The sequence below is a fragment of the Rattus norvegicus genome, chromosome 5 (genome assembly GCF_036323735.1).
Source record: "Rattus norvegicus strain BN/NHsdMcwi chromosome 5, GRCr8, whole genome shotgun sequence".
NCBI lineage: Eukaryota > Metazoa > Chordata > Mammalia > Rodentia > Muridae > Rattus > Rattus norvegicus.
This window is the reverse complement of record NC_086023.1, coordinates 33,082,718-33,106,220: the sequence shown is the minus strand read 5'-3', so window position 1 is coordinate 33,106,220 and position 23,503 is coordinate 33,082,718. Positions and strand designations below refer to the sequence as shown.

General features: G+C 39.7%; 1 protein-coding gene across 1 annotated transcript in view; it reads right to left on the bottom strand.

Annotated features, from left to right (window-relative positions):
* Positions 1-1,772: 1,772 nt before the first annotated feature.
* Pip4p2 (phosphatidylinositol-4,5-bisphosphate 4-phosphatase 2) overlaps positions 1,773-23,503 on the bottom strand; it is a 47,403-nt gene continuing 25,672 nt past the window's right edge. Inside the window, exons 4-7 of the mRNA NM_001024900.1 lie at positions 23,352-23,475; positions 13,910-13,962; positions 4,824-4,914; positions 1,773-3,299 (exon numbers count right to left, since the gene is read on the bottom strand). Of these exons, the coding sequence (NP_001020071.1) occupies positions 3,156-3,299; positions 4,824-4,914; positions 13,910-13,962; positions 23,352-23,475 (412 nt within the window). The 3' untranslated portion in view covers positions 1,773-3,155. The remainder of the gene's footprint in view (positions 3,300-4,823; positions 4,915-13,909; positions 13,963-23,351; positions 23,476-23,503) is intronic.

Here is a 23,503-nt window from a genome sequence, read left to right as displayed (position 1 = left end):
AGCTTCATGCATAATAACCAGAAACTAGAAAAAACCTAGATGTCTCTCAACTAAAGAATGGATGGGGAAAAAATGTGGTAAATTCACACAATGGAGTATTACTCAGCTATGAAAAACAATGACATCATGAAATTTGCAGACAGGTGGATGGAACTGGAAAAGATCTTCCTGAGTGAGGTAACCTAGACCCAAAAAGACAAACCTGATATATACTCACTTATAAGTGGATATTAGTCCTAAATTATAGGATAATCCCCAAAGAGGCTAAGTAACAAGGAAGGGCCAAGGAAGCATGCTTGAATCCAAGAAGGGGAAATAGATTTGACATCAGAAGTGGAGAGAGGGGCCTGGATAGGGGAGTGGGCAGGGGTGGGAACAGGAGGGATGAGGCAGAGACAGAATGGAAGGAGTACAGGGAAGCATCCTAGCTAGAAACCTAGGACAATGGTAATTCCTAGGAATCTCTGACTGTGTGCCTAGCTAGACTCCTTGAAATGGGGGATATGGAATCTAAACTGGCCATCTCCTATAACCAGGCAAGATGTCTAATGAAAGGACGGGGACACCAATCCAGCTATAAAACCTTAGAACCACCATTTGTCCTGCCTAAAAAATGTACAGAGGTAAAGGATGGAGCAGAATTTGAGGGAAGGGCCAACCAATGACAGGCCCAGCTTCAGACTCATGCCACAAGAAAAGGCCCACCCCTGACACCATTAATGATATCCTACTCTGCTTGCAGACAGTAGCCTAGCATAACCATCATCAGAGAGGCTTCACCCAGCAGCTGATGGAAACCGATGCAGAGACCCACAGCCAGACATTACGTGGAGCCTGGAGAATCCTGGGGAAGAGGGGGAGGAAGGACTGAAGGAGCCAGAGGGATCCAGGACACAAAGAGAAAACTTACAGAATGAACTGACCTGATCCCATAGGAGCTCACAGGGACTGAGCTGCCACCCAGAGGGCGTGCATGTGATGGACCTGGGCCCACTGCACATGTAACAGTTGTACAGCTGAGTCTTCATGCAGGACTTCAAAACTACTGTCTGCCTTTGGATCCCTTTCCCTTAACTGGGCTGCCTTGTCTAGCCACAACAGAAGATGCATCTAGTCTAAATGCAAAAGGATATGCCAAGTCTGGTGGATGTCCGTGGGAGGTCTCCCATTTTCTGATAGTATAGATTGCAGGGAGGGAAGGAAGTGAGAGCAAAGGGACTAGGCAGAGATGAGGGAGAGGAAGCTGTGATGGAAATATAAAGTAAATAGATAAATTCATAATAATAATTAAATACAAATACTGACCCTATAAGAACTAAAAATAATGCAAACCCTCATGCATATTCACTCTTTCCTTTACAGTGAGTACCAGGAAGGGATCTAAATGAGGATGAACATATGAACAAACTGTCACATGTATCCCACAGATATATTCTGGAAGGATATTGTCAAATAGCATATAACACAATGTGAGATTTCAAACCAAAAGGGAAAAGATGAACAGACACCCAACACTGTTAGAAATTAATGTCATTAAGACAAGACACATTATTTTATACTGAATATAGTATATGCTAATTCAGCATATGCTAATATAGCATATACCATAGAATACCAAATAAAAATATTAAAACATAGTTATGAAAACAGCATAAAAAGATAAATAAACATTATGCAGAAATAATCTTTAACATGACTATTTCACACCAAGATCTCAAAATAGATTTTGGAAGTTATAGGTTATATTTCAAGATGAAATAGAACAAAGTGACTTTTGAATAATAATCTTTATTAGCATATTTTCAAAGGTACATATAATCCTGAGCTACTACATTTATACATTTATCATTTTCTCTCTGAGGTGTACATGTAGTTGACTCCAACTTCGCAGTAAGTACATTTTCATATTAATCAGGAATATAAATAATTTAGAACATTAGTCTTGTCCCTTGGAATCACCTACTAACGTACTCTGGGTGTCTCACTGTCTAATTTTACAATGTGAAAGAGTTTAGACCACTGACTCTCAAGGAATTCCTTCTAAACCGCAAAACTGGGCAGTGCAAGGGCTGAGTCCTCGAATCTCACACAAAGTTTTAGACAACAATGAAGCTCTTTATCTCTGATCCATTCTCTTGAAGAAGTTGAGTCATTATCTGGCCAGGTGAGAAATGGTAAGAGAATCTCTAATTCTAACATTTCAGCTAATGCAAAAAGTCGTAAGTTCTCTTCACAGAGAAGCAGGTGTACACATATTTCAAGAAGAAAGTTTACCATGATCTAATGAAAAGGACTGCAACCCAGTGTCAACATGTCTCCGACGAGATGATGAAGTATTATAAAACATGTTGTCTGAAATACTTCCTCCAGTCCATCAAGGAATACATTCAGCAGAGTAACATTAAATTCCATAAATCCAGACCAGATTTTTGTAAATGCTAAATAAAAAGAAAGAACTGAAAGGCAAAAGTCCTGTAATCTTAGAGAAAAGACATTTATCTAACATCTCCAACTGTGGACTATATGTTCATCCTAAGTATTTTAATTTACTACCAAAATATTGTATCTTTCTACAAACAACAACAACAAAAAACAAGCATATAGTATCTAGAAATGTTTCTCTGACAAGAATGTCAAGTTTTTTAAAGTACACTCAATTTTCTGTTTTCCTGAATAAGGTAGCTATACTCTTAGGTTAAAATTACAGTAAGCAGTTCAAGCAAAAATGCATATTGCTTAGATTTTAAAGCAAGCAATTGTTTAAAATGTAAGTATAAATGTGAACCTATTATAGAAACATTTATAAACACTTCTCGGGAATAGTCCCACATCAACAAGTAATGGAACAACTGGTTGAAAAATAATGAAAGACTGATATTAGATATAACATTTGAGGACAAATGCAAAAATACCTTTATGATTTGAAAGAACAAAGACACGGCTTTATTTTTCCAAGTCTGAAAACCTAGCAGCAAAATGAACTTGCATATCATGTACTTCAGTGAGCATCTGATCAGAAAAGACTCACAAAGTCTTGAGAGACTACTATACAAACCAGGATGGACTCCATTAGGATAAATGATTTGAAGGTGTCCAGAAGAGCTTCACAAGGACGACTGGACACTCTCACCTGCATCAAGGGTTCATGAGAAGACTTAAGCAAAACCGTGCTCTGGATAACTGACTCTGATTGCACCCCAGTAACAAGCTCGGATAAGGCAAATCAAACCTAACAGATAAGCAATTGCCCAAGACACATAAGTTGCATGAAATCGCCTTGAAAAATCTTGTGTGCCAACCTGAAACAAAAAAATATTAAAGCAAGAGATTAGAAACTTTAAGGAAATGCCTTGGAAAACTTGTGTTGGCCTCCCTGTTTGCGATCCTATGAAACATATCTCTAAACTAAAACCACTAAGCACCTGTAAGATGACATGTAGCTCTTGACTATAATTGACACACGACAATGGTACTTGGATAACTATGAATTTTATGAAGTTAATAGAGAAGCACACTGCCAGACATGGTGATGCATGCCCGCAAACCCCAGAACTCAGTGCCCAAAATGAAGAAAACTGAAGAAGAAAATTCCTGTGACGTTTTCACTGTAAGGTGTTCAATCCATGTAAATGTTTACTCCCAGGTGACACGGTACACCACTGCTAATGACCTGGGCTCAGGTATATTAACCGAGAAACACAGCACACAGAAAGCAAAGATCGAGTCCCTCTCTTCTCTGGAGTGATTCTCGTGCCAACTGTCCAACTTCAGTCTCCTCTGAAACTAGTTCATCCTCATAGCAAATGTTGTTCTGAGTATAAGACAGTGCGTGACCAAGAAAGGTTGGTTCTGCCAATTCATCCAAAGTAAATGAGCTTTTGACAAACAAAGAGTGAATTTCTTAGTGCTAAAGACTTTCAAATGGGCACAAACAGCCTCTCTCCAGATAGACAGACTCCGTTGGAACAGTTCATGTGCAATGAAATTTGACTTCATAAAGTTAATATAATGTCATAAAATCTTTTATAATGCTGAAGAGATGGTATGGCTAGGAGCATTGACTGCTCACCCAGAGGACCTAGATTAGATTCTCATCACCCATATAAGGACTCACAACCATCTGTAACCCCAGTATTAGGGAGTCTGACACCTTCTGCTGGCCGCCATGGGCATTGGGTATACATGTAGTACAAAGACAGGACACACACAAAAAATCCATACACATAAAATCAGATAAAAATAAAGGTTTTTTTTAATATTAACTAATTAAAAATAAAGACATATCCAAGGATTGGATATCTTTTTTTTTAACTATAAGGCATTTTCTTTTACAATTTCTACTTTTTTTAAAAAAATTTATTTATTTATTCTATAGAAGTACACTGTAGCTGTCTTCAGACACACCAGAAGAGGGCATCGGATCCCATTACAGATGGTTGTGAGCCACCATGTGGTTGCTGGGATTTGAACTCAGGGCCTCTGGAAGAGCAGTCAGTGCCCTTAAACACTAAGCCATCTCTCCAGCCCAGGATTGGATATCTTAATGGCTGTAGTCCGTCAGAAGCTCTGGAGTCTGTCATGCTGAATGACCACTAACTTGGGGAAATCTCCGATGGCTGTCCCAAGCCACTACAGACCAAAGTTGATAAACTTGCAGAAAGAATTGTAATAGTAGTATTCAGTCTCCTGGCATAGGAGAGTACACCTGTAATCCCAGTATTGGGGAGGTAGAATCATGATCTCAAAGGATCATGAACTCAAAGGTCAACTCTGCTACTTGAGCCCCTGGATCAAAACAAAGCAACACAGCAGGTGGTACTCACAGTTAACCCAACTCCAATGAAAATACATATCATTCCGATGGTGACGTATGCACAGCAGCGTCTCCGGGGAAGGGCGCTACCCACCGAGGAGCTGCAGAGAGCAGAGCAAAGGGACACATTAAATATCTCTGCAAAGATTCCCCAGCGCATCTTCACGAGTTCTCAAGTATGGCTTTAGTAACTTAATAGCTTCATGTGTTTCTTCAAAGCGACAGACAGTACTGTTACACAACATTTTTCAACAAATGACAAAAGTCAATGGTGCCTTGTTCACTGACAATATTCATTTAAAAAAAATTTTTTTAATGGTAAATAAAAAAGCCACTGTGGTCCCTGGTCAACCTTCAGATAAATGTCCATATCCCAGAAGCCTTTTCGAAGTGGAGAATAAATGTTAACTACCAAGCAGCATTTGGCTTGCTTATGGTTTATGTTCAGAGCAGAAAATTTTGGAAATAGAGAAATGAATGAAAAGGAAAAGTATGTATAATTCTACTACCCTCAAACAGTCCAAGTGCCCTATGTTCCCTTCTCCTGCCAGTCTTCATTCTGACCCAGAGAATGGGGTATGGATGTTTTCCTGTTAACAAGCACTGGACCAATGGGGTTCTGATACATAATCAACGACTCAACCATTCCCTAGTCACTGACACAGAAGTGCTTTTGTCATTATTAAAACTGTAAACTAAGCAACATTTTGTATATGTGCTGCCGAAGTGAGCATGCTAAGCATCATTTAAAAGCATTGTGCTTATTTTTTTCATCATTTAAAAAAAATTTAGAATTAGAATTATGACATTGCAAGAACTAACTTTTTAGGTTTCTTAACACGTACTGTTGAAAAGCCTCTGGGGAATTCATGGAAGCATATACTGCTACTGTACATCTCAATGAAATCCAAACTCTGCTAACATCTACCTACTTCCGCCTTGCATTTGGGTCATTTTCAAAATGATGCAAGTATAGCAGAAAGCAAGTCGTCCAAGCCTAGTGGGCACTGCTGGCTACTATGCATAGTTTTAATATACGCCATATGCAAGGCACTGTGAGTGAGCGACAAAATGAAGTTTCGCCTTCCCATGGCCAGTGTCAAGACTGTGTGTAATCATTCTGTGGGTGTCTAACTAAATAAGTGAAATTCAGGAACAAGCCAGAGAAATAAACACACTACTCTATAGAGGTTCAATTTCCTTCAATACCCAAATATTTCTAGAAGTTAATGAACTTTGCCAAAAATATATGTATTACCAGTTTTCCTGAACGAAACATTAATATAAATATCTGGGTGCCCCAGAGACAAGAATAGACACGGTACTGTGCAAGCAGCTGTCTGAAATCAATAGGGCATATAGAGCTCAAGCCTTTATGCTCTATTTAGCCTTAGACTGGTTTTGGTTTTATCTCTTAGGTATCCTATGAGCAGGACTCCTGCCTTATAGCTCAGACCTAAGTGGTCTTTCTCATTACAACTACCTGTCCAGCAATCTCTGGGGGTCTCTAATTTACCTTGCATGAAAAACAAAGAAAACTCATTAGAACTGAGCTCTGAAGAAGTCAAAGAGTATAAGTGAACGTTAGAGCTGCTTTATCCATGTACCAAAAGAGTAACTCAGGTACCCTAATCTCATGTGAATCCTCTTCAGACAATCCTTGTCTTTTTTTTAACTGTTCAAATTAAGTCACCAGAAAATGAAGAAACCATTGCTACTCCACAGCCTGTGCCAACCCACCACATGGATGAAGCAAGGACCAAGGACTACTCTTTGCACCCGTAAAAACCTTTCTAGTGTTTAATGCTATGCAGTGCTGTAGGCAATAGTCAGAATTGTTCCGTGCATCTGTCCAATTTTTAGAGATATGTGTGTTGAACTGTTCGTCTAGGAATTGACTTTTTATTTGCTTAATGTTCCATGGGGGAAATCTGTATTGATAAGACACTATCTAGTTCATTTATATTCTCATAACAAATATTTTCTTAACTTTCATCTTATCAGTAGAACATTTCCTTAATATTTTGTTATTCTAACTACTACACTAAACACTATTGTGTGTCATTTATATGTACGAGAATTCCTCAAACATATTCCTAGGTAATGTTGGGTTATGTTATAGACATATTTAATAAATATCAAACTCATGTCTTCAGTAAAATTGTATAAGGCATGCCATTACTCCACCTAAATTCTTGTCAACATTTCAACACTTAGTATTATTCTTATTTACCATGGCCAAAAATGGTTTTTAATTGTAGTTTTGAATATGTATTACCCTTTTTTTCTGAAGGTTAGGCATCTTTTCAACTACTAATTGGCTTCCTTATTTATTCAACACTTGTTCATGTCTTTAACATCTTTTGATAGAGAGTTTTTAATCAAGAAAGTCAATGTAATAAATAGCAACTCATTTTTTAAATTTATTTTATTATTTTTAGTTATGTGAAGGTGTGTGTGTGTTTATGTTTACAGGAGTGTAGGTATCTAAAATGGCCAGATAAGTTGGGCCCCCCAAAACAGGAATTACAGATGGTTGTGAGAAACACAGATTAGACCCAAGGAACCACACTGAGGTCCTTGATAATTTTGTATTGGAAATTTTCACTCTTCTTTTAAGGGTTATGATTTTTGATGCCTTATCTAGGAAGTTCTTTCTTATCCATCACCAACATACTTTTCTGTTTTTTAAAGTCTTAATTTTTTTTTTTTGCTTTTTATTTGTAGCTTAATTCGCAAGACCATGGTCATTATAACTGCCAGTTTTCATTTTTGAACATTTGAACTTATATTTATATACTACATTTTATTTATTACACAGAACACAAGTATGAGGTTTATGTTTCTGATGAACTGACTATAGTGCTAGTTATTTTGATATTAAACAGTTAAGTTAGGACATGGGAATAAAAGAGAAACACAAGCCATAAAAGGCAAACCACAGTTAAGGGAGTTTATTTCTCTTGGGTAGAAAGTCAGATGCGGGCATTGGCAGACTCCACTCAATTGGTAGCAAAGTTCCCTGCCGCTGTTACCTTTCCAGACAATCAGAGAGAGGAGAGAATACACAACCAAGCAGTTCTGTGTTTGAGGAGTACGGTAAGAAGCTGGACTTGCCACTTTTACTCAGATTCCATAGCGCATAGCTATCCCAACTGTAGGGGATGATATAGCTGAGATTAGGAATATGTTGGGAGCAGAGCTCAATTAATAAAAGGAAGAACAGCACCAAAGACTTGCTATTGAACCCCACGTGAATGTTTTGACTCTAATGAGCATTTGTCTGGTGTGTATTTGCCTTTGGTGAGTGTTTCAGGGGTATAGCTTTTTTTTTTTAATCTATTTTCTTTCATTCTATGCTCAACTGTTCTATTTTTAACCCTCTGTTTTGGCTTCCATTTTGCAATTAAGATACTTGCTGACACAAGCTATCTTTTTCTTGTCTCCCTTTCCCGGTAGGCTATTTTTCATTACCTACTTGTTAGGGGGTAAGTACATACTAAGGGCTTCATTGGGAGGGAATCGATTCCAGCCTTTCCAACGTCTGAAAGGCAAAGGCCATTTCTCTTTACCTGACCGGTAAAACCTTAGATAGCCCAGCTATGACTGCATCTCTGTTGGTGGGCCCTTCAGGATTCTTCTTAACTCTCATAAGATATACATAAAAGAGGATGTTTGCTATAGTTAATTATTTTAAAGCATACATAGAAAACGAAGAAAGGTTATTTAGTATTGCCAGGAAACTAATTATGTTTCAAACTATAAACTTCCCTATTCACAAACCAGTCTATGAAATGCTAGGCTTATAAGGGATACTTGCAAAGTGCGAGGATAGCTATTGCCAAACAACGTTCTTAATGGTTTCAGATGGGGTAGCGGGGGAAGCTGAGTGCTGTGGACTGAATATTGCTTCTTCCCTTCTGAACCTCGCCTTGGAGTAAAATGTTCACTGTGAGCTTTTAAGAGGATGGGACTTGAACTGGAAGAATGTAGGAATGTGTGGCTTTTGAAAGGTGATTAGGATTGGATAGTCACCAGGAGAGACCTCCATGAGTGAATCTAGTTTTGTTTTGTTCTTAAAGAATAGGCAGGAAGACCAGAAAGACAAACGTGTATTTCCCCAGTCACTTGCCATGTGAAACTTTGCCACCCCAAAATTCTCCCAGCAAGAAGGCTGACATCATCATATCTAGGCTCTTAACCCTAGATCATATAAGCTAAAATAAACCTTATTTTCTTCTCTTTATTATGCATGAAGCCTTAAATATTTCATTATTGCAATACCAAATGAACCAACACAGTGAGGTTTCAAGACAGGGGGGAACTGAACTAGACAGAAGGATGAGCCGTTTTAGTTCATAATCATAGCCAGGGTTCTAGCTTGAGAGAAAAAAACAGAAGTTAGTAAGCTTTTGGATTTTAGACAATGGACTTATAATGAACATTCTGGAGGGGGAAAAGGACAGAAAATGTTTCCTCAGAATAATGTATCTAGCATTAGAAGGACAAACTTAAGAAAGCAATGGACAGGATTCAGATAAGAAGCAGACATGACAGATTTCTGAATTGGGCAGCATACAAATCACACATTTGCATGCCATGAGAACTGCTGGAAATATGAAGCCAGAGTTTAAAACCCTATGTGGATCTGTGCATGGGTTTTCTAGGAAACTGCTTGAAAACTTCATGGCTGGAGGCCAAAGAGAAGTCAAAAGACCACTGTCACAGCCTGAACATGACATGATGAATAAGTGAAGCAAAACCAAAACATGAAGAAAAAGAAGGAAAAAGTAAGACATCAAGACACATAAATGATATGATGCCAACATTCACATATGGAGAATAAAGACAAGAAATGGTTGGAATTCTGGCTGCACTGGGGTGATAGGGTAATCTTCATTGGCATATCCATCATCTAGCTATAAGAAATGCTGGGGTGCAGAGTGTGGTCGGGATGTTGTTCAAGGTGTTTGTGATGGCAGTTAGATCACAGAATGAAATAACTGTGGAGAAGATCCTGAACAGGGACTGTCCAAGACAGTCAGGGCTACCCTGCCATGTAATGAAACGGAACGGAAGGAAGGAAGGAAGGAAGGAAGGAAGGAAGGAAGGAAGGAAGGAAGGAAGAAGGAAGGAAGGAAGGAAGGAAGGAGGAAAGAAGGAAGGAGGGAAGGAAGGGAGGAGGGAGGGAAGGAAGGAAGGAAGGAGGAAAGAAGGAAGGAAGGAAGGAGGAAAGAAGGAAGGAAGGAGGAAAGAAGGAAGGAAGAAGGAAAGAAGGAAGGAAGGAAGGAAGGAAGGAAGGAAGGGAGGAAGGGAGGGAGGAAAGAGGAAAGAAGGAAGAAAAGAGAGAGAGAGGAAGGGAGAGAGGGTGGGCCTGCACGTAATAGGGGAGAGAGATAGACAGACAGACAGGAGAGAGAGAGAGAGGGGGGGGGGGGAGAAGAGAAGAGAAGAGAAGAGAAGAGAAGAGAAGAGAAGAGAAGAGAAGAGAAGAGAAGAGAAGGAGAAACTAATTCCAAATTTCAGCTTTCAGTTATTCTGGTGAAAGGAGAAGAAAGTAACAGCCATGTTGTCACAAAACTTATTCCCATGGCAGAGAGACAAGCTGAAGACTCAGTGAATCTAGCAAACTCGAGACTCTTGGTATCAACCATGATGAAGAAGAATCTCCTGTCTCCTGCCAGCTCCACATCCTCTAGATGACTGAGATCTGCTGTCCAGTGCATCTAGGAAATAAGGTACTCCTTGAACCAGGCTCCTCCATCCAGGCTCAGTCCTCTCAGTGTGATCTTAACGGCAGGGCTACACTGACTCCTCCCTTGCCTTTGCACGGGTGCCTGCTTCTGCAGTGAGTCACCCTGACATCTTCCTCACAAATCCCCTCTTAGCTACAGCTCAGATCACATCCTCTCCTTGACACCACCTCGCAGGATCCCGCTCCTGCCCATCTTCAAAGCAGAGCACACATTGCCAGGGTAGCACTTAAATGTTTTACTGTAGTTTTTCCACCCTGCTCCTTCCCCACCTTTTGACTACCCTAAAGAATGGCTCCGAGAGCAAGAATCCGTAAGAACTGAAAACACTGGAAAGGGATTCACAAAGGAGCTCTTGGTGATGTAGAACTGACACTCAATGACGATTTGATGGAAAGTCAATGTCTCTCTTAGTCTTAGGTCCATTATAGCATTTCAGTGGGGGACAACAGCCCAAGTTGTACTTCAGAATGCTAGGACTGCTTATCCAGAGGGCAATGAAAGAAAAACAGCTGCAATGGCCTCCACATCTGCATGAATAAGGAATATGGGAACACATTTCTTTGCCTGTGGAGACGCGGGGAAATGCTTGTGAGATTAACACATAGCATACTCGTTCCGCAGGAATAATTTAAGAATTCTTAACCAAAAAGAAATTCTGGAATAGTTACGTTTAAAGTAATAAAATGCTATCTTGGTATCTTATACTAATAGCACCTTCATGTTGCTACAAAGAAAAGCATGCCAAAGGAAATCTGGAAGCCAGCCATGGGTGTTCAATGCGATGACAGCATCTGCCTTCAAGGAACAAAGGCCCCGAGTTCTCCCGTGGTTAGCATGACTCCAGTTCTGCAACCATCTTGCTAGAAGGATGTTTAAGCTGGTTTAGTCCACATGAATCTCTATGCACACTGCTCCCTGGGTTACTGATACAAAGTCTTCTTTATATCAAGACAGCCTTATGGTCAGAAATCTAACATTCTTATCATCAGCAAAAACAATGCTACTGTTCTAAAGGAGTTAATCAAACGGGTCCCTTAAGTATAACCCTTGCCCTCTCTCAACAGTTTCTTACTGTAAAACTGCTAACCTGCACTCTAAGATTGTTGTAAAAGCTCTGGCCACTGAGGCTTCCAGGTGTCTGGAAGGCCACGATCACTGTGCCAAGCACCCAATCCCCCGCTGCCTACTTTTTATAATTTTAATACTACTTAATGTCCTTGCAGAAGATATTTCCCACTTAATTTTGTGCATTTTTGATACATTCATACAAAAGTTTTGATAGCATGCTTATTTACAAATGTTGGGCATTTTTGTCTCCTAACATGCTATTTTTCTGTGTATGTTTTGGGGGTTGTCTGCTTTTCTTCTCCATAAATGGACTTCCAATAGAGTCAAGAAAACTAAGAACTTAGGTGGTTAATTTCCCAAATTTAAAATATCTCTTCTTTCGAAGTTAAAAATAAACAATAAAGAAAATTATCCCAGAAGTCTATTTAGTTGAAATCATTTAGCAGCAGTGAATGGAGACATTTTATTATGTAGTCTTGATTGTTTTCAGACACTTTAATTATTTTCTCTGACAAACCATTCTTGGGACTTTTCTACTCTCAAATTAGATGAAGCTAATTAGATCATACTAAAGGTCATAAAAAGTATGAGCCCATATTTTCTGTTTTAAGAACTGAATTGTCAAAACATTCCAGTTTAATTGACTTTGCTTATATTATAATTCACACGCCTAAGTGGATAATCATTTTTAATTAAACTTTCATTACCAAAATAAATGTTGTGTGAAAAGGTTAACAAATCAAGCCCAAGAACACTATGATTTAAAAGCTCTTCTTGAAAGGTTGGTTGCCTAGGAACTTGGGTTCTTAAAAGTTCCCAGCATCATGAAGCAAAGAAGTGCAGACCGACAGGAGCCGGATGTAGATTGCTCCTGAGAGACACAGCCAGAATACAGCAAATACAGAGGCGAATGCCAGCAGCAAACCACTGAACTGAGAATAGGACCCCCGTTGAAGGAATCAGAGAAAGAACTGGAAGAGCTTGAAGGGGCTCGAGACCCCATATGTACAACAATGCCAAGCAACCAGAGCTTCCAGGGACTAAGCCACTACCTAAAGACTATACATGGACTGACCCTGGACTCTGACCCCATAGGTAGCAATGAATATCCTAGTAAGAGCACCAGTGGAAGGGGAAGCCCTGGGTCCTGCTAAGACTGAACCCCCAGTGAACTAGACTATGGGGGGAGGGCGGCAATAGGGGGAGGGTTGGGAGGGGAACACCCATAAGGAAGGGGAGGGGGGAAGGGGATGTTTGCCCGGAAACTGGGAAAGGGAATAACACTTGAAATGTATATAAGAAATACTCAAGTTAATAAAAAAAAAAAAAAGTTCCCAGCATCCCATATTTAATAGGAATGACTTATAGGGTATAAATTCTCTCTGTATATGGCATGGGTTACCCCAAATATGAACTTTCCTGGTGGGTATTTGGAATGTGCTTGGCAGTGTTCCCCAGGGCACCAAGCCTCAAGGGAGTGCCCTTAGTAGACACAGTCTGCAGGTGTAATAACAATTCTTTCACAGAAGACTCCACTTGGAAAGGCCATTTTAAAGCTTTTGCTTGGTGTCTCTAAGCTTTGTGGCCCATTTGTCCTTTCCCTTTGCTGAGTATATTTAATGGTCCTCGGCTAGAGTACATCGCATCTGTGCGTAGGACTGATTCCTGTGAGTTCTGCTTGGAAAGTCCTTGGTCCTCAGAATCCCCAACACATATGACACAAAATATTTTTAATCAATATAGCTTTTGTGGTTTCCCATGTTCATACAGTGTTTTTGTCATTTTCCCTTCGCAGACCAGTTCGAAACACAGATAAATATAATGGATAGTTAAAGCAGCCAATCACATAAACTTTGCCAGAGTAATAATCTCATTAGGAGGGAAGCGAAAAAACTAACCATCAACCGACTGCAGACTCAAAAGCAATACAGGTTTTTCTCCTTGATGACAATGCGTCTTACAGATTAATTGCAAAATACTATAATCTTCGTAGCATTTGAAAGCTCTCCAGGAAACTTGATAATTTATTAATTTTACTCTCTTAAAAAATGGATTTTCCTTTAAAGAACAATAACTAAGCCCAATTGTTTTCACTTCGAACTGGAATGTGTTAGCCTAAAGATGCCTGCCTTAGCTTTGTCTTGAAAGGGATAAGTAAGCATGCATTCACTTCACGGCAGGGCTCAGGAAGCGAATCTGCTTCAGGGAAAGCTCCCAGCTCTCCCGATTGCTCTCAAGAACTTCTCAATGCTATCTCCAGCACAGAACTTACATTTTTTTGCAGTGTGGGCATTTTGCCAGAGTGTTGAACCTCAGTTCCATCCACTGTAAAATAAACAGAGAGAAGGATTTGAAAAGAAGAACAACCGAAAAGCAGCCAATCTGAGAACTGTTTACTTTAGTCTAAATGTCACCAGGGATCATGACACAACCATCAATCACCTTGCAATTCCATAGGTTGTTTTGTTTTTTGTTTTTTTTAATCTCCAACGGTTCTCTCAACCCCTAGAACACATTTGGGATTCCAGCCTGAACTGGTTCCCATGACTCTCACAGGGCTCTACCACCACCCAGATTTGGCTCCCAAGGAAAACAGCATGCACTCTTTCCCCTGCATTCTTTGTCTGCTTATCATGTACCTTAAAACTTTATTTCCCTCTACCCCTGAGGACCAACTTGTAAATACTTGAATACTCTGATCTGTGACCGTTTTACATTTTCTATTTCACTTGTGTGAGAAGCCACAGCATACACAATAAACTAACCACCAAGATGCTGACAAAACTATAACCAGGAAAGTAGATCTTGCTCCCTCGTTGCTTATCAAATGTAACAAAAACATATTAATCCTATGATACAATTTTCTTCCCAATCTACCAGTAAATGTGGTAATAGAATATGTCACCTTTCTCATAGAAATGTCATTCAGCTACTCAAAATAGCATACAGACTTTAGGGCAAAGTCTTTCAAAGAAAATTCCTGTAAGCTAAATCTTTACCTCATGAAAGAAAGTATGTTCAAATGGCTTTCTAAGTAGGTGTGGTTGTTGCTGTGAGTTCCAGTGTATGTATCAGACCCTGGGTTTGCTGGGATACCCCAACAGACTTTCTAATTGTTCATTTTGCTTTAAATAAGATAGCAGTATATTTCATAGTTCCACAGGGAGATAAATGTCATTAGTCTTGTGTCAAAACAAGCTTCCCATATAAAAGTTAATTTTTATTAAAGGTTTTTAGGTGGTCAATTTCTACTTGTTATGAGTTTTCAATAACTTATGTAGAATTTAATGTTTTACCAATAGCAAAATATAATTTTAAGAAAACATCATATGAAAAAAAAAAAAAAAAAGAAAACATCATATGAATTTTTCTTCATCCTTAGCTTTCAGAAATGAGCAAAGAGGTATGGATTTCCTGTGCTCAGTTTCTTCATTTTAATAAAAACTTCAGGAAACTCAGCAAACCTTGACAAAACCTGCCCATTCCTGATCTGTCACGGCAGGCCTCTTAGTCTCAAAGTGAGAAAGGAAACTTCATGTGCCCGCTCAGTCTTCTCAGAGAGATTAGCTTTCACCATCTGAGAACGTCAATCAAACCCACATTGTTTTCAGGTTACAACCAAACTTCCTCTCACTGCTTTCTCTGTGAGATATACTGGTTGATTTCAGTTATTCTTATCTGCAAAAGATTCTTGATTTAATATTCCAAACAGAGATCTATGCCGATTGATACAGAAACTGGAACAGAGCAGGAAATGAACTGAAGTGTACTTTCCTATCTTCATAGCAGAGATAGATGGGTGAGTTCATTGGAGATGTTACTTATAAACAGCTTTGCATAACTGAATGTAACAATTCAAACAATAATAGTGCCTGAAGGAGACAATTCCACAGCCCTTAGGTCAAGGGTAACCCAAGTCTTAAGGTTGACACACTGCAGAATGTGAATTTTAGGGGACCAGTCAAAGGTCAACATTATCTCAACACTATTATTTTATAGTGAACATTCTAGCACAGGTTAATCTCGGCAAGTTCATTGAAAACAAACACAAGAACTGATAGTGAAAGAGGTAAATTACACGGCCATCAAACTGACACGAATGGTGCTGGTGTCACCTCCAGGTCTCTCTGCAGCAGAATCAAAAAGGAAAAGATTCTATGGCTGTAACTGATTTTGTAGGTTATTTAATTGAATGAAATATATTTCTGCCAAGAATTTGATTTTCTACAATCTCCCTATCTAAAATGTTGTGCCTGATACTCTTAAAATGTTACTGTTCAATGTTTAAGTCCTGGCAGAAAAAAAAAATTCTTTTTTTTTCTGGCATGTTGATCATTTCAGGTAGTCCCTACCCAAGGTATGACACCTGCAAGAGACTCTGAATCCAAACACAGCATGTCCACCTCCTTTATGAAGACTCAACCCCTCTCTGACCTGCTTCCTCCCTGCTGAAGGGAGCATCTTTCTGGTGCCTCGTGTGTGTGCGGTTCCGTGGTGAGATGGTATGAAGCAGAGTCTGGTGTGCATCCCAACCATCCCTGCTCTCATACACATGCTGCCCTGCATGGCTGGCACACATCCGTGAGCTAGAAGAACACAACATGGGACCAGAAGAAAGGTGTACTACTGGGCTCCTTGAAGCTCCTTGTCTGCAGTTCTCATCTCAGTCTTTTGGATGCTCTCTTCATTAATTAAAAACAGAAATGAATGGTAACTAGACCAGGATCAGCAATGTTGGCCTTATGTGTCCCCCTTACTCACAAGCATATCCTCAGTCCCTCAAGTTCCATATCGCTGAGCTCCCATGCTGGAATGCACAACTACATCTTCAGAGAAGCTGTAGATTGGCACCTACGCCCGTATGGCTGCAATCTTACGATCACCCTCATCTGTGTGGCTCTGGCTATCTTTGTATAATGTTAAGACTCAGAATTGCCAATGGTGGTTGGAAAAAGGCGTGTGGTAGACATTGGCTCCAAGTTTGATATGTGTTGTCAGAAGAGGAATGAGCGTATCTATCACAGACACATCTATGTTCCTGTAGGCATTTCTCCTGACAAAACTGGTAACTCCCTTTTTGTGAACTCTGTGCTTTTCAGGTGAATTCTGATTCGGATGTAACCGTAGACCTTCCGTTCCCCTTCCCTTGTCTCTGTCTCTGCCCTGACTCATCTATAAAGAGATGTTATCCATTCTCATTTCTGCTGTATAGGGGAATCTGCATCCATTTGGTAGTGTTTCTTCCCCATGATTCCAGTGGGTAAGCTGGTGGGGAAACCAGCCCTTTGTCTTCCAGGCTCCAGGAGCAAGGAGAGAGTAAAGAAAGGTTATTGGTCTTTTGTGGCCAATCTAGTTAAATGACCAGGTTCTTGTCTTAAAAAAAGAAAAGCTCACTTCTGTCAAAAAAACTAAAAGGAACTTCTCTAAAACTAAATCATGTTAGCCATCTTGAAGTATCATATTTATTTCTAACCCATTCTACTAAACAGATAAACTCAGGGGCCCCATGATACATTTTCAACTAAAAAAGCCCATAAATAAGGCTTTATTGCATAAAATCAATCATTTATTATCACCCCACTAAATAACAGACAATGAGAAACACCTGGAAATACGTTACATCGAAACTGTCATTTCCCTCTGCTATGGCACTTACTCTGTATTCGAGTGAAGAAAATCTTTCCTGATTGACAGTACAGCTTGGTGCATTTCAGGGGAAAGTTTGAACCATGACAGGATAAACAGCTCACCATCCTCATCTTTAATCAACAAAAGAATGACTCAGCACATTTGCTGGATTATGCCTCTGGACCGTGAACTGTTGTGACTCAGCACAACAGCGAGCTATGCCTCAGAACCACTAACTGTGATTCGACACATTGGTGAGTTAGGCCTCTGAGCCAATAACTGTGACTCAGCACATTTGGTGACTTGTGCCTCTGACCCATTATCTGTGACTCAGCACATCTGGTTTGCTGGGGAGTTTTATAAAAGAACACTAACCTCAGTCAGGATGAATATGCCTTTTATCAGCAAGTGCATACCTGTCCCCAGGAGACTCAGTGTTAACCTCTGTTGCAGGTTAAGAAATGTCTTTATATTCCTGATGGACTGGCTTAAGCCTGCATATTCACTTTATTTCTTCTAGCAAATTGTTTTTTTGTTTTTCATTGTTGTTATTATGCTTTTGTTTAAAATGTCATAAGTATCTTCGAAGAACCACAGGATTTCTTTTTCTTTTGTCTCTAAAAAAACTCAACTACAGTTCAGTCTAGTTTTTCATCCTACAGAATTAAATGCCTGCATACTTTTATTTATGAACATGACTTCACTTTCTTTTCTGAGGAATTTTTTAGTCTCTTGATTTTTTTTTTCTCCACTCCGGTCAAAGAATGGGTAGAAAAGAATCAATATCATTCACATTTAGCACAATAATGATAAGGTCACAAGTGAGATGAGCTTTGTAGCCAGCATTCACTTAGGAACACTGGGCGAATCCTTAGTCCCCCACCCCCGGATATGCTGGGGATAGAGCCCAAGCCCTTCTAACTGTCTGACCTGCTTTGAAAGCCCAGCAAAGGAGAGAAACAGTTATCACTAAGCTCCCAGACCCACTGGGCTTCTCTCCTTAACCTGAAACCATCAAAATCTATTCCCATCCTTTTAATACTATGTTCTCACTCGTGACTAAAAATAACTTCCCAGAGATTTTGAAATCATCTTTACATTCTGTATTTTTAAACCAAACATCTCTTCTGGATAAAGATTTTGAGTTTTTAATTATTATAACTGTGTGAGTAACATAGGCTAACACGATCATCTGACTCAGTCTCCTGGCCTAAGTGTTAAGTAAAAGATTTGACTATAAATGTGAGTCCGTGGCTTACATATAACAAAATACCAAAATAAATAAGTAATGTTTTATGATTATAAAACTATCCCCCTTACACATCTATTTAAACTCTCAATTTGGATCATTTCTCTAGAATTCACTATTAAATGATTCTCTTGGTACTAAAGAAAGGGTGTGAAACCGGAAAAGAATAAGGAATTGGGAGGGGGCTTACTGGGGCAGGGGTGGGCCCGAATAACTGGGAAGTGGGAAAATATTACAGAAAGAACCACAAAAACACACTTTGTTCAAAATGCTATAATGGTATCTAACATATTACATCCCAAATTAAATATATATGTTGAACATTTTCTTAAACATTTTCCTTACTCTTTCCCATATTATTAACACTATCATTCATTTTCTTTCTCTCAAATTATTAATACTTTTTCTAACCATCATATCAAAAGCTGAACATCTGTTTACCCCATGGACTTCGAGGGCAGATATCCAGATACCTAAGTGTAAACACCTCCTTTTTAATTAGCAATTTTTACATTTCTTCTTCTTCTTCTTCGTGTGTGTGTGTGTGTGTGTGTGTGTGTGTGTGTGTTTATGTGTGTGTGTATGTGTACACTCACATTGTAGAGGTCAAAGGATGATGTGGGAATCACTTCTTTCCTTCTACTATGTAGCTTCCTAGGTTTGAGCTAGGTTTATCGGGGTTGGCAGGGGTGCCTTTACCCGCTCAGCCATCTTGCCAACCTTACGTAAAGCACATGTACAGTTTTGTACTCCTAGGATAATGCCATGTCTTTCAGGTGAGGTGGGTCTCTGCATTAAAGCAGTGTACTCCCGTGCTCTATTCTGAACACACTTCGCAGGGTTCTAGTCCTCCCCGTACTGTCAGGTTAGAAAACTACGAAGGTAGAGGTTGCTTGCCACCATTTCCTTGGGATCTGCTCAGTACCTGGTGCGCACACCATATTTTTTTTACCAAATTACATTAGCTTTTGTACAGTAAATCTAAAGATAATCATGGAAAGATCAGGAATATAAAATATGGAGAATGCATGATCGTCACAGAAGGAGATCCCTGAGTGAGTTGATAAGAGATCTGTTCTGAAGAATTCTAAACGATATCACAATTCAAAAGACAGTTTCCTCATGTAAGAGGAAGAGCAACAAATGTGTTTAATATGCAGGTAGCCAAGTCAATGTACTTTATGTCTGCTGACATCTATAAAGTATGCTGATCTATTCTAAGTCAATATGAAGAGATTGTAAACAAATCTGTGACTTATTCCAAGTATATTCTCTAATTTATGTAAGCGCTGTTCTAATCAATAAAATATAATGTAAAAGAAGGGATTTATACTTCATCCTAGATCAGACAAATCTGAGTGATTCTTATGAAATGCACATAATTAATGAGGGAATAAATTTCCATCTCCTTCTCCAAGTACAACTAAAGTGACAGTCAATGAATTTAAAGATGAAGGATACATCCAGGTGGCGGTGGTGGTGCTCATCTTTAATCCCAGCATTAGGTGGGGGAGAGACAGGAAGATCTCTGAGTTCTCAGCCAGACTTACAGAGAGTCCCAGGGCAGCCTGGACTATACAAGGAAACTCTCTCTGGACTAACAGGGGGAAAAAACCAACCAAGCAACAACAAACCCAGAGGGCAAATGGCTTCTAAGTTGTATTCAGCAGAAATCAAAGACTTACCAAGTGATTTGGTGAACCAGATGCTAAAACACAACTCTTTACAGAGACACATGCCAGAAAAAGCAGGCAGGTTCCCACTGAGGAAAGTTCTAGCAGGTCAGGTATTTGAACCTACTATGTACTTTCAAACTGGGTGTTAGAGACTGTGCTAAAAACAAGGAGTATCAGACTTCCATGCCAACTGGGGCAAGAGTCACGGTAACCAAAATGCAGAAACAACTCATAAACTTGCTGACAGACCAAGAAATGGTGGCATACACATGAAAAGAAATGGTTCCGTCTTTAAATGGAAGGCAAACATACCACTTTATGACAATATAAGTGAACACGAAGAATATCATATTAGGGGGCTGGAGAGATGGCTCAGAGGTTAAGAGCACTGTCTGCTCTTCCAGAGGTCCTGAGTTCAATTGCCAGCAACCACATGGTGGCTCACAACCATCTATAATCAGGTCTGGTGCCCTCTTCTGGCCTGGAGGCACACATGCAGGCAGAAAGCTGTATGATGTATACATAGTAAATAAATAAATGTTAAAAAAAAAAAAATATCATATTAAATGAAACAAGTCAGACATGGAAAGGTTAACACTGTGTGATCACCTCTGTATCCAGAACTGAAAACAGTGAAACCCACAGAAACAGAAAGGACAGAATCATTCCAGAGGCTCAAGAAGAATTAGGAGTGATCTACATGCAATTATAGCTTGCGACATTGTCTTATCCTCTTGAAATGACAAAGAAAGAAGACGGTGAGTGTCTAACTGTTGTTGTATTATACTAAAAATGATCTAAATGTTAACTAGTCTGACTGTGAGCCTCCTAGATCCATGTATGATTTCTGGTTGCCAGCTACATCGCAAGGTTGAAAATCAAACATCATGGTGTTCCTTGTAAAATCTCACTGAACAGCCAGAAGCGCTCCTCATGCAACACATGCAAGAGAAGAGTGATTTACTCTGATAAGGAGTTGAGCTAACAAGCCTGTGACCTTACAGTTTCCTGTGACCTTAGGAAAGCCGAGGGAGCAGTCTAAAAACAAAGAGGTTAAAGTCTGCAGCCTAAGCAGGAGTGAGTACGTCACTCCATCGTTGCCTGGAATGCTGTATCCCACTTCCAATTTTCCCAGGGGATCAGAGAATCTTTCCCCAGGGAACCTGGTACTTCAGCGGATCTGCATGCCATGTATTCATGAATGACAAATTTTCAAAGAAAAGGAGAAAATGGAGAAATCATCTAGCCTCTGTCTACACATAGAGTCCAGTAAAGGAACTTACATAAACATTTGAATAAATTTTCTACTATGAACGAAACACATAGAGAAATCAGGACAAAGTAGAGAAAAAGCACTGAGAAAAATATCACCCTCTAAAAAGTTATTTCTAAATGATACCAGGGGGAAGAGATTATAAACAAAAGGAAACAGAATTTGAAAGCCTCTTGGGTACTGAGGCTTAAGTTAGATGATTTGAAATAAACCCAGAAGCCCACAGAAAATGGGCTTTCCCTGGAACTTGTCTTCATGAAATTTCAAATCAATGGGGAAAATGAAAGAGAAGGAAAACACAAGGAGAAATATAGAAGAATGGGTCAGATAGGAAGGCCCTAGAATTAGAACAGTCAGTCTCCTTATCTGGGGGTAGAAAATCTGCAACTTTCCAAAAGGAATAACTGAAAACCTCGAATTCATTAGCTAAATTGTTAGGCAAATTTGATGTTAGATTAAAAACTACCGACAGAATAAAGGGTACTTCCTGTCCCTTCACAGAAGGACAAAGTCGGCAGCCATGAAGATAGCACTTGATATAAATCTGCAGACTGAAACACACTTTCCAGGATGGAGGTGAAGGAGGTTCCAAGGTGACAGCTACAGAGCAAAGAGCTAAAATAAAAGATTTTAGACACATCTACTAGATATCTCTATACATCTAAAACATGATGTAAAGAACTAATAATCTGCACACAGAAAACAGAAAGGCACATATTTACAGTTCCAACAAAACACTGGAGGTCATGTGACAAAACTGGGCTAGGTCTCATGGCTCAGCTGTGAGGAAGACTGCTCTAATCAGAAAAAGCTGCAAATCCTAAGGAACATGGTAAGTCCACTGGGAATAAGGGAAGGAAAGGAAGGTGAGGAGAGGAGGAAGGCGGTGTGAGTGCAAACGCTCACGTCGGGTGACTACTCGGAAAAGAACAGCTAGGCCGTAAAAAACCGATGTCAGTCAAGTAGCTGGAAGAACTGAAGGCATCTGAGGGACATGGGCTGGTAATCAGGTAGATGAGGAGGCCCCAAGCCCAATTAGATATTTAGGACGTGTGTATACAAACTGCTTTAATACAATACACACTTGCACGGAAAAAGTCCATTCATCCCATGGCGGCGTTCATGGACTTCCTTGCCAAGACTCTAGAAAGTATCTAATACTAAGAACCTAAAATAACTCTTTTCTCCTATGTCTTGAAGAGAAAAAAAAATTTTTTTTCACCCTCCCTGTCCTGGAACTCACACCGTAGACCAGGCTGGCCTCAAACTCAGAGATCTGCCTGCCCCTTGTACCTACACCACAATGCTGAGGAAATCCTCTCTCACATTCCTGATGGGGTGAGTCGTGAAATTAATTCTTTAAAGTTCAACTGTGAGTTAAAGTTGGCAGTACTAAAACAACTTCAATAGAATTGCTCACATCAAAATACTCCTCTTTTAGATTCTGCCCAATGGTTTTTCTAATCACGGGTATCAGAATTAATTTTCTTTTCTCCAAGTAAAAATTTTAAAGTCAGAACATTTTCAATAAATCATGTAAGAATTCTTCTTGAATTCTTGTATTTTCTAGAAGCCGTAAAGCTGGGTTAAACACATACACTTTGCCACTCAGTACAGCGAGAAATGTGGTAAGATTTATTTGCTCACAAATATACCCAGCCCCCCCCCCCCCCATCGAGCTAAAGCTGGAGGCATCTTCGTCTAATTCACAAAGGATGTTATATACCCGGCCAAACGCTGGACTCGGCAAGCTTCATCAATAAGTCTCTACTTTAACTTTGTGATCAATGCACACTTGGATAAAACTATACGATTATAAACAGTCCTCAGATCTACGAGAGGATGACCCAGATGACTAGTGTCCTATGACCAACGTACAGCTACTTACCAGGAACGTGTTCCCGCAGTGCCCGCACACTACCCTTGTACCTTCCGGCTGGACTGGCAGCGCAGGTTGAGCCGGTTGCTCTTCAGAAATGAGCATTATGGGGCCAAGGTTGATTATGCGTCGACTGTGAAAAGAAAAAGCAAACAAATCCA